At 42.7% G+C, this 10,431-nt stretch overlaps 1 protein-coding gene across 1 annotated transcript; it reads right to left on the bottom strand.

Annotated features, from left to right (window-relative positions):
- Positions 1 to 8,251: 8,251 nt before the first annotated feature.
- BHLHE22 (basic helix-loop-helix family member e22) lies at positions 8,252 to 9,370 on the bottom strand. The gene has a single exon (XM_030189588.1). The coding sequence runs from the start codon at positions 9,368 to 9,370 to the stop codon at positions 8,462 to 8,464; it is 909 nt and encodes a 302-aa protein (XP_030045448.1). The 3' UTR covers positions 8,252 to 8,461.
- Between the last annotated feature and the right edge of the window lie 1,061 nt (positions 9,371 to 10,431).

Genomic DNA, 10,431 nt, shown 5'->3' with positions numbered 1-10,431 from the left:
CGGAGTTTAAAAAGGGTTTGGACAGTTTCCTAAAGGAAAAGTCCATAGACCGTTATTAAATGGACTTGGGGAAAATCCACTATTTCTGGGATAAGCAGTATAAACTGTTTTGTACTTTTTTGGGATCTTGCCAAGTATTTGTGATCTGAATTGGCCACTGTTGGATACAGGATGCTGGGCTTGATGGACCTTTGGTCTGTCCCAGTATGGCAATACTTATGTACTCTCTATGTTAGGTGCCATTTATAGAATAGCAGTTACAGCCAGGATCCGCGATGATCTGTAGTCATGAGGATTTACACCAACTGAACTCTGGTGTAAATCCTCACACCTAAATTAGGCATGGATTCCCCTTCTTCTATAAAAACACATGTACAATTGAAAGAGCTCCCCTGATCCACCCATGGCCACGCCCCCCTTTTGGACCCACATGTAAATTTTATGCATAGATCCTGGTGCCTAACTTTGTGGGTATAAATCCAATTTAATTCCAGCTAGCACTAATAATTGTTAGGGCCCAATTATCAGCACCAATTGACTCATTATTCAATTAAATTGTGTCACATAGTTCTTAGCACTATATATATATACAATTCAGAGGCAAGTATATTTCTGTGTTAAGCATCTGAGATGGACATTGTGATAAATGAAGAAGATTGAGCATAGAGGATAGGAAATCTTATAGATCAATAATAAAATGAAAAACATGGGCTTTGGCTCTCGCTGTACATACTGCAACATATGGTATTGCACTGTGAGACTTGGCGTTCCTTACAAGCCTGGTACTTAACTGGCATTCTCCGTGCAGCTTCACATATGCAAGGCAGACAACAAACTAACTGAAAAGGTTCTAGTTCTGACTGTGATACAGAAGGAAGTAGTTTATGACAAGTTGTCATGAGCATTTTGAGAATCTGTTTTGTAGCCAGAAAAATGTCTTCATGTTATGAAAGCTATTAGCAAGAAAACCTTTGGTTGGTCAAGGACCTTGTTTTCCAAAGTTGTTTCTCACTGTTTGGTTCTGTTTTTTATCTTTTTGAAATGGAGCCCCTAATTCATTAATGTAATGTATTGCATGCCCATAATCCATTTAATGTGAGCATTTAGGACTAGACATGATAGAATTTTTTTTTTGTCTTGGCTTTGGTTGTAAGTCCAGCATATTTCAATAAACATGGCAGAAATGTAATTGTATTTACATCTAGTTATGACACTGGTTATGTCTGTAAATTGTCTACAATATTTTATCTTAAAATAATAAGCATAAGTTTGTTTACCAAACTTACTTGCTGTATTAATCACCCAGATTGCTGTTGTTAATAGGTAATGCGATTGGGAATACAAGTTGGAAGAGACTGTGATATTTAGACTTGTCATTGTAATTCGGTTTTCAAGATGCCTTGGGATGACTGCTCTCCAGCTTAGAGTCAGGTTATCCCAGGCAGAGTCCTAAGGCTAGCAACAGCTGATTTTTTTTTTTTCTTAGTGTTTGAAATCTTCCTCTGTAAAAAAAAAAAAAAAAAAAACAATAGATAAAGCACCACCTGAGAAATGACAGGTCAAAATATCACTTGATCTGGATTAGATATTTGCCAATCTAAAATCTTAACAAATGTAAAATTTTAATGTGATGAACTGTTCATTAAAAAAAAAGTTGTATTACTAAATTACTCTGAATTGTCTCTTTTTATTACCCATTTTAAACTACATACTATAGCTGACGGGGAAAAATTGTTCATGGTAGTAGTTCTAGGAAGTATGTACCCTTTTCAAGTTTTACTTGGGTAGAAGATTATATAAGGAGGTGCATTGAAGCTAAATGCATTTGCACTGTAAAATCTTGTATTTCAAAACAATTCATGCTTTTTCTCCTTTTACCTTATGCAATTATACCTATCTAGGTTTCCTAATAGTTGATTTGACTACTTTAAAAGTTTATTTACAAGTGTTGCCATGCCCCAGTTATTTAAAATTATTGAACTATATAGGTAGACCCGCTTGCAAAGGTAAAGAATAGAGATGCACGATAGAAGAGAAAGCAACTGTTCCAATTTTATAATAATAATAATCTTGTTTTTCATTTCCCGGGGGGGGGGGGGGGGGAAACCACTTCCTACTGCTTTAATCATATTTAGTAAAAAGATTAAATTATTCTCAGAAGCAGGATATATAAGATCACTGGAGTGGTAGGATAATGGATGTATACAGTACAGAGCCGAGTATTTTTATTATACCATTATACGATTATGCTTTTTGGCTGTCGTTATTGTGTATGGAAATTAAATCGAGAAAAGTACTCACTTTATAATAAAGTGTAGTACTTTATACTTATTCATACTTTATAGAAGCAGTCTGAAAATTCATTTGATCTAGTTGTCCATATAGCTATATAAGATTTAAAAGCAGACCCAGCTTCTACTGCACAATTGTAACTGGGGGCCGATTTTTAAAAAGTTTGTTCAATAAATTAAACACAAACAGTGCAATTTGTTCCCCCTCCCAGCTCTTATTAAATGTTAATTTTAAAAGCTGAGGGGCACATTTTAAAGAATGACAAAGAAGTTACCTGGCTGCCACCTAAATTGCCCGGCTTTAAAATGGCAACCTGCTAAAACACATTTCACTCTCTCTTAGGCAATTACATAAGGATATAGTTATGTTTTATATAAATCACTTCTTCCATTTCAAATTATCCCCACCTCGTCGTACTTATATGTGCGTATATGAATCTAAAAATGCTGCAGCGAAATGCTTGAACGAGATCATAAATGTGTCTCATTTTATTGCGAGTCTCTGAATCAGGTTGAAAGGACAAGGGCAGCTACCCTCTTTTGTGGAAGATTTAACCCTTTCCAACTCTGAATAAAGATAGTACACTATATATTAATTAGCATAGTGCCAGACGTGTCCAAAAGCACTTTCCAATTTTACTGCGTTTCTGTTCAGCCACATAGCACAATTGTCTCGTTCTGCACTTGACAGCTGCTGAGGTTTCTGCTGGATCGTGTAGGACTGGGCTTCCTCCGCGGTGTGTCCCAAATAGGAAGATCAACAAGAAATGACATTAGCACTGAAGATGTGCCTTTATCGTATTCTGTAATTAAAACTGCTTTAATTCCTGTTTCAGTATTCCTGAACTCTGATGTATTGGAAACTAAAGTCATTAAAACATAAGCTGATATAAAGCTTGGAAAAAATAATATGAAGTTTGATGCTGCGCTTCCCTTTTTTTTTTTTGTTTGTTTCTTAGGCAGAACCAGGTGTCACTTTTTACCAAAGCTCAGAAGCTTTTCTGTTCGATGTAAATTATAACACGGAAAGCTGAGAACTATGGCATACTGCCTGGGGGGAAAGAGATCCCTCCTCCATTTCGACCACGTCATCCGTCATCATCTTCCCAAACTTGGAAATCAGATAAGGGGGGTTATAGGTTACAAATCAATTTCCCAATAAATCAATTGATAATCTTAAGTAAGAACAAAAATAATGCCCTGCTTAAAAAGAGCAAGGCGTACAGGAGTTTTTGCATCAAAGCCAAAAAGGAGATCCCAGCTGAGAATGTTCTGATCACTGTGTTATGCTAACGCAAGAATTGGCGTGATTTTCAGAGAGACGCGTAAGAAAATCCCACCCATGATACCTGTAAGATGCGATCCAGGCAGAAACTTGAGATCCATATCCTGTCATTTAGGTTTTGCTTTCCCCTGTCTTTCAATTTAAGGTCTCAAGGGGAAAGTTGGTGCAAAAAGTTTTCCGGGAGGGGAGGGGGAGAGATTATGTTTGGTGCATCTGCTCCCAGCTGCTCTCCAGTCTCTGGTCACGTTGAAAACAAAGTTTCCCTAATCCTGCAGACTAGGAACAATGTGCGATTCTAGAATTTACTTATTAAAGGATAATGCAAATAGTTGCCATTTATTGCCCTATTTATTTTGCACGTGAAGTGCTAATTGCAGAAGATAGCCACCTCGTAGCAGATTATGTGGAGTGACTAGTGCATTGTAATTAAAATGTGTTTCTTTCTGCTGTTTGCATTGCAAAATTTAATTACATGTAGAATGGGCGATAGCTTTTTCCCACCCAAATCATCTTGGGCTGAAAGGTTTTTAATAAGAAAACGCGCTTGCCTGCTATTTTTTTTTTCTTATCCCTTCCGTGCACACCAGTTTAGCAGCCCTCCCCCATTAATTTATTCCCAAAGATCTATTGCAACTGTTGGTACGCTGCAAGCGAGCCTTCCTAGTTGTATGTCAAAGTCGATGTGGTGTATTATCCCATTTTTTTCTAATGGTAATTAGTTACCATACCATCTAATAGGTGAATGTGTTCGCAGAACAATATTAGCAGTTAAAAACTGAGGATTCAATTTAACACAAATATATTTTCATATCGTAAGTTATTATATTAGGGGTGTGGGGGGGGGGGAGTCAATGTTACTCATTCTGGCGCATAGGTAGCAGAGTGGGGTAGGCCTTCGCCCTACCTATTATTTTTTTTTAATCGCCACACAATATCAGCACCCAGGGAAGAGGACAGGGGCAGAGATTGTTTGATTTGGCCTTCCCAAGCAAAGATGATGGTCCCAGAACAGGAGAAGCAGAACATCACAAAGATAAGGAGGAAAGGGAGGGGGGAAGCCATAACCCCTACATCTAGATGGAGGTTATGGCTCCCCCCGCTCCTCCCCTCCTTATCTTTGTGATGGTCCCAGAACAGGAGAAGCAGAACATCTTTGCTTGGGAAGGTAAAGTGTCTAACTTTTCAGATCCCGGTGTGTTGTTTCTTAATTTCACTGTGTAGATCTGATTACGTGTTCGTTCAGTAATAAGGAAAAATACTCAAGAGCGCTGTTTTAAAAAAAAGTGTGTGTGTGTCTGGGAGGGGGAGCAAGTTGTAGAATGTTCAGTATTATTGGCTATTATAGAGCAGTAGGAATCGCCATTTAGCAGTTTAAACCCATTTAACCCATCTTTCCATCTATCTGTACGATGACATTGGTGTGGCAACTTAGGTTGTTGGCTGAAATGATTCGAGTAAAATGAATTTCCCTTTTAAATGTCCCAATTTAAGCAGTGGAGGTCACACGCTTAGAACTGGAGCCCCTCTGCCTTAACAGGGCTGCCTCCTACTTTCTGCCGCCAGGAGTTTTAAGGCCAGACTGTCGCAGAAATGGACTCGTTACATGCTTGCCTCGCCTTCAGAACCGGTTTTAGTTTATCAGCTGGCTTCCCTTTTTGTGCGGGTGTAGTAAGCGTTTGTAACCTACATAACGAATCAGCGTTTCTTGCTCTTTCTGGTCTTTACTAACAGACTAGTAATCAGACCATAAAAAAGAAGAAAAATGGGGTTATACGTTAAAAAAGTATGCCATTAATATAGGAACTATATTAGTTTTGTTTCCATAATACGTTTTATCTTATCACTTGACGAGATGTGTTTTGATACAGGAAAAAAAAGCTGGTCATTATATAGTTCTCTGTTATGACAAGTATTATACCATTCATATTTTTTAACTTTCTCTTTCTTAAAATAAATTGAAAAACCTGGCACTACAGCAAAAATATTTCAAGGCAGCATTCCTCTCATGAGAAATATTAAGTAAATCTTGCCACAAATTTGTCCCAGCGTGTTAATATGCTAAAAAAAAAATGCCCGCTGCTGGTGACTGCGGTTAATTTCTAATCAGAGTGATGGACAGCAGAGAGAGAACAATACAAACTAATGGCTGTGTTGCTGATCACTTTACCCCTTGATTAAAGACACCCAATTATAGCGCAGAACAGTGTCATAATTATGTTCCTTAATCACATCCAGGAGGTTTAATTGCCTTAACGATGTGTTTCATTAAATGAATTTAGGTATTATAGGCGACAGTTTTCATACACAGTTGTTTTCAAATTAACATAATATTAGACATCGTCATGGAAATTGTTTTTAATAATCATAATTAGAGGGACCCAGGCTTTTGTCTAGTAATGCTGAGAGACAGCTCTGCTTGGCCTGGGGGCTGCTGAAAGCCTTCCCCCCCCCCCCCCCCCCCCCCCACGTTACAGTTTCGGCTCCTGAAAAGTTCTTACAGGTTCACATTTGATCTCGTCGGATGAGAAATGGTGCAGGAAATGCTCATCCCCCTACTTTCCCTAGGCATTGTATAAACGGCATGGACAAGAGGACCCCGTACCTTTATTTTAAAAAAAGAGCATGTAAAATGAGAAGCATGCCTTTACCCATCAAAAAGGGGGAGAAAATGAATCTCAGAAAGAAACGTGCTACAGTTAAGCCCCTTCAGGCAGTGTAACGCTCCAGCATCTTACTGCCTAAACTGAACCTGTTAAGATCACCCTGATTCTTATTGTTAACGAGTCTTATTAAGAGGAAGAATTCTCCTGCGCATCTTTATGTAATAGCATTTGATAATTGGGGCATTCCACAGAACATCAAACCCAAGAATAACTACAAGACAATCAGCAATAAACAAGGCGGACAGGAAAAGGAAAAGCTTAATCTGGTCGGGAGAGATAATCTCAATTAATAAGAGTAATTATGAACTGTACATTTTTATATGTACCCCACGTGCCTGAATCTTATCGTCCCTATTCCACAACAACATCTTTTGTACTTATCCCCTACCAGACTTGGCGAATGCCTTTACGGTACTATTATGTAAGCCACATTGAGCCTGCAAATAGGTGGGAAAATGTGGGATACAAATGTAACAAATAAATAAATATAGAATAGGAACGTTATTTGACATTATTACATTGTACAAGAGAACATCGGTCCCTTTATGGGAAAAAAAAAAACCTGTAGCAACTATACAACTTGGTGTGAGTTACATCACTATTCATTTCATCGTCTAATTTAGCGGACCAAAACAGAGAAGGTGAACAGATTAAAACCGCCCAGTGCCAGGCAGCGCAGAATTGCTGGGCTAGCCTGTCTCTCTCTCTCCCATTCTCTTGTCACCTCTTCTACCAAACTTTATGGGAACTAAAGCAAAAAAAAAAAACCATGACCGTGCTAGAGCTTTGAGTTTTAAATCACCATCTAAATCTCAGCTAGAATCAGAAAAGCATGTGTAACAGAAAATCATTGCAAACTGGCACTAGACACCTATTTCCCTTCTTTAAGGGGGTAATAAAGGGTCAAGGGTCTGGCATCTACCTTACCCTTAGGGACAGAGACAAGTAGGGTATAAGCATGTTGAGATAAACATAACAAAGATTCTTTGACACATACGGTCAGGGGGAACTGTGGTATTCTGATTGGCCTATTTATTGTAAATCATTTTACACATCTATCTGGTGTAATTAAAAGAATACAGGCACACAGCCCTGGAAAATGCATTACCCAAATCGCATTTGGCCTAAACAGCATTAGCGTCATTCACTATTGAGTTTAGAAAATAATAATTAGAAAAAACCTCCTACACTTTAAAAATCAAGCTGATCATTATCTTAAAATAGCTAAATGGTATGTGTACCGACAATTGCTTCTCATAGAGGTTATTACCCAGAAAGTATCTTTACCTACAATCCACAATCTAAAAGAGGACGAGGGATAATTCAAAATGCATCTTTCCTCTAATTTCTTTTGGACTGAAGCAATTTATTAAAGCTCAAATTTTAAATTACAGGGATGATGCAGTTGAAAAAAAAATGACCTTTCCTAAATCAAGCAGCTCCAACATTTTACATTATTTTATATACCTTGTAGGCAGATAAACATTTGAACCACTTCGCACACACCATAAGTTAAATTCATGGAACAGACTGAAGCATTATGAAAAAGAATGACCTTAATACATAAGTATTGTAGGCGTGGAAGTGTCATTGAAGAACAAATATCAGGTAGTGTCATCCACCATTACAAAAGTGAAACGTAAGAAGGTGAGAATAAATTACTTAAGAAAAAAAAAATCAATACTTTCAGTCACACTAAGTTCGTTTTCCCATCACTCTTACCAAAACTGTGCGAACTGTCATAGAATTAAGATTGAGGCAATAAAAAATAGTCTTTATTTCTTAGTTATCAAGTCACTTTTTCGATTAAATAAGTCTATAACTTCGAGTTTATTTCCTGGCTCAGATTTTTTTTTAACGAGGCCCTTGTCTAATTTCTCCGCTTATTCAGTCATTATCTGCATAATCATCGCAGTCCCCTTCTTTTCCACTGGAGATTTACTTCGTGTACAGAAGGCATCAGTCCACCCACCCCCACCCCCACCCCCCAAATCCCTTGGAGGTGCCTCACTTTCTCTCTCCTTCCCCTTCCAAAGCATTCCCGGCACAAATCAAAGTTCGCTATGGCTTGCAAAGTCTTAAGCTTGAAAGAGAAGACTCCCCGAGTTCGCCCTCCTTGCGCTCCCGTGCTGCCCCTCCCCCCCTGGGCACCCCGGCCGGGGAAGGAGCCCGCACTCGGGCGCTGCCTCCGGCCACCCCGCGCGCTCAATCCTCGCCGCGCCTTAAGGCTTCTCGGTGCACTGCTTGCACAGACTGGAGGCCACGTTGTTGAACAGGGCGCACTTGTCCGGGCACGAAGCGGCCGGGGGCAGGCCGGCGCTGAACGGGTAACCGGCCGCCGCCTGCTCGTAGGCGCCCAGCGCCGGGTGCAGGGCGGCGGTGGCCGCGGCCGCCGCCGCCACGGCCGCCGAGCCGGGCAGCGAGGACGCGGCCGACAGCGCCTGGCCCTGGTTCAGATAGGCCACGAGGCGCCGCATCTCCTCCAGGGCCTGCGCCTGCATCAGGATGTAGTTCTTGGCCAGCAGCAGGGTGGCGATCTTGGACAGTTTGCGCACGGACGGGCTGTGCGCGTAAGGAATGACCGCCCGCAGCTCGTCCAGCGCGTCGTTCAGGTCGTGCATGCGCCGGCGCTCGCGGGCGTTGATGTTCAGGCGCAGCGCTTTCTGCTCCTTGGACTTTTTGCCGCCTGTGACTCCTCCGCCGCCGCCTCCTCCTCCTGTGGCAGGTGCTGCGGAAGCCCCGGTGCCCCCCGAGCCCCCGCCGTCAGCCCTGGCTCCGCCGCCGCGCAGCAGCAGTTCACAGCGGCCGTCGCTGTCCTCGTCCGGGCTTTGGTCCTCGCCGCCGCTGCTCTCCGCCATGGAGCCTCCGCGGCTCTCGGCGTACAGGGAGGCGGCGAGCGCCAGAGAGTCTCCCGCTCCTCCGCCGCTTCCAGTCAGGGCTCCGACGGGCGCCGCCCCCGGCTGCTGCTGCTGGACGTGGTGCAGGAGGTCGGCGGCGGCGGAGAGCTCGAGCCCCGCTGGCGGGCAGCGGAAGGCGGGCTCCATGCGCGCGCTCTTGAGCTGCTGGTGGTGGGGCGGGAAGAGCGGCTGCTGCTGCTGGTCGGGCGCGCCGCGGTGCAGCCCCCCGTCCATAGCCCGCTCCGGGGCAGCGACCAGCAAACACACCGAGAAAAAGAAACAAAAAAAAAATCAAGTCTCTTCCTCTGCTCCCTCCAAACAAGCAAAAAAATGAAACGAAACTGCTCATAAAAGAAAAAAAATCCCGCTGCGGTCTGTCTTTCTAGTCTTCCGCTGCTGCTTCTCGTAGGTTATCCGGCTGTGTTGCTGCTGCTGAGCCCGGGCATCTCGCCTTCCCCTTCAGGAGCTCTGCGGCCGCAGCCGGGGGAGTCTTTTACCTCATTAGCGCTGAGTAGGTTATTATGAAGAGAAGACTCGCCTGTTGGGACAGAGCCTGCTACCCAATCAGGTTAACGTTTTAATTAATGGGATTAAAACGGTAACAAACAGTCGCGGGCGCTCGCCGGCCCCCCGAGTCGCGCGCTACTTTTCATTGCGCCGCTCGCTTTGGACAGGCGGCAGCCCGAGCTTTATAAAAGGCGCCTGGCTCCATTCTTCTCCCTGCCATCTGTAGACGCAGCTTAACGCATATGTTTGCAAGACGGTTGTGTCCTGTTAGGCACCCAACAACTGCCTTTAGCTTGACATGTGTGGCGACTTTCACTCCTCAGTGAGCACACTAAAAAGCCCTGCTCAGATCGGAGGATGTTCTCTGCCTGCTTGGGCAGATTAACACGGATCTGCACTGCAGAAGTGTCCCCCCTCCCCCCCCCCTCTTGGAACAGTTTCTCAATTGCTGCCTGTAGACTTCCATTAAGTTCTTCCAGTCTATGCCTGGGAATTATATGCAGCCCTCCCCTGTTTTTTTTTTTTTCATTAACCCTTCTAGTCTATAATATACATTACATCCATTCGTCAGAAGTTCGGAGGGGATGCTCACTATCAGATCGGTGATATCCTCTACAAAGTTTACTATATGGGGATGGACCGGCAGTATTAAAGATGCAACCCTAATGTGGAGGGGGAACTCCAGCCTGACATAGCCCAATTGCAGGGGGGGGAGAGAATCGGTCTTTCAGGTCAACCTTTTCCAATCCTTACCCACATGCAGACACTTTTTACTGTTATCTGTACTT

The sequence above is a fragment of the Microcaecilia unicolor genome, chromosome 1, assembly GCF_901765095.1.
Source record: "Microcaecilia unicolor chromosome 1, aMicUni1.1, whole genome shotgun sequence".
Lineage (NCBI taxonomy): Eukaryota > Metazoa > Chordata > Amphibia > Gymnophiona > Siphonopidae > Microcaecilia > Microcaecilia unicolor.
The sequence above is the reverse complement of the archived record's forward strand: the minus strand, read 5'-3'. Positions and strand labels throughout refer to the sequence as shown.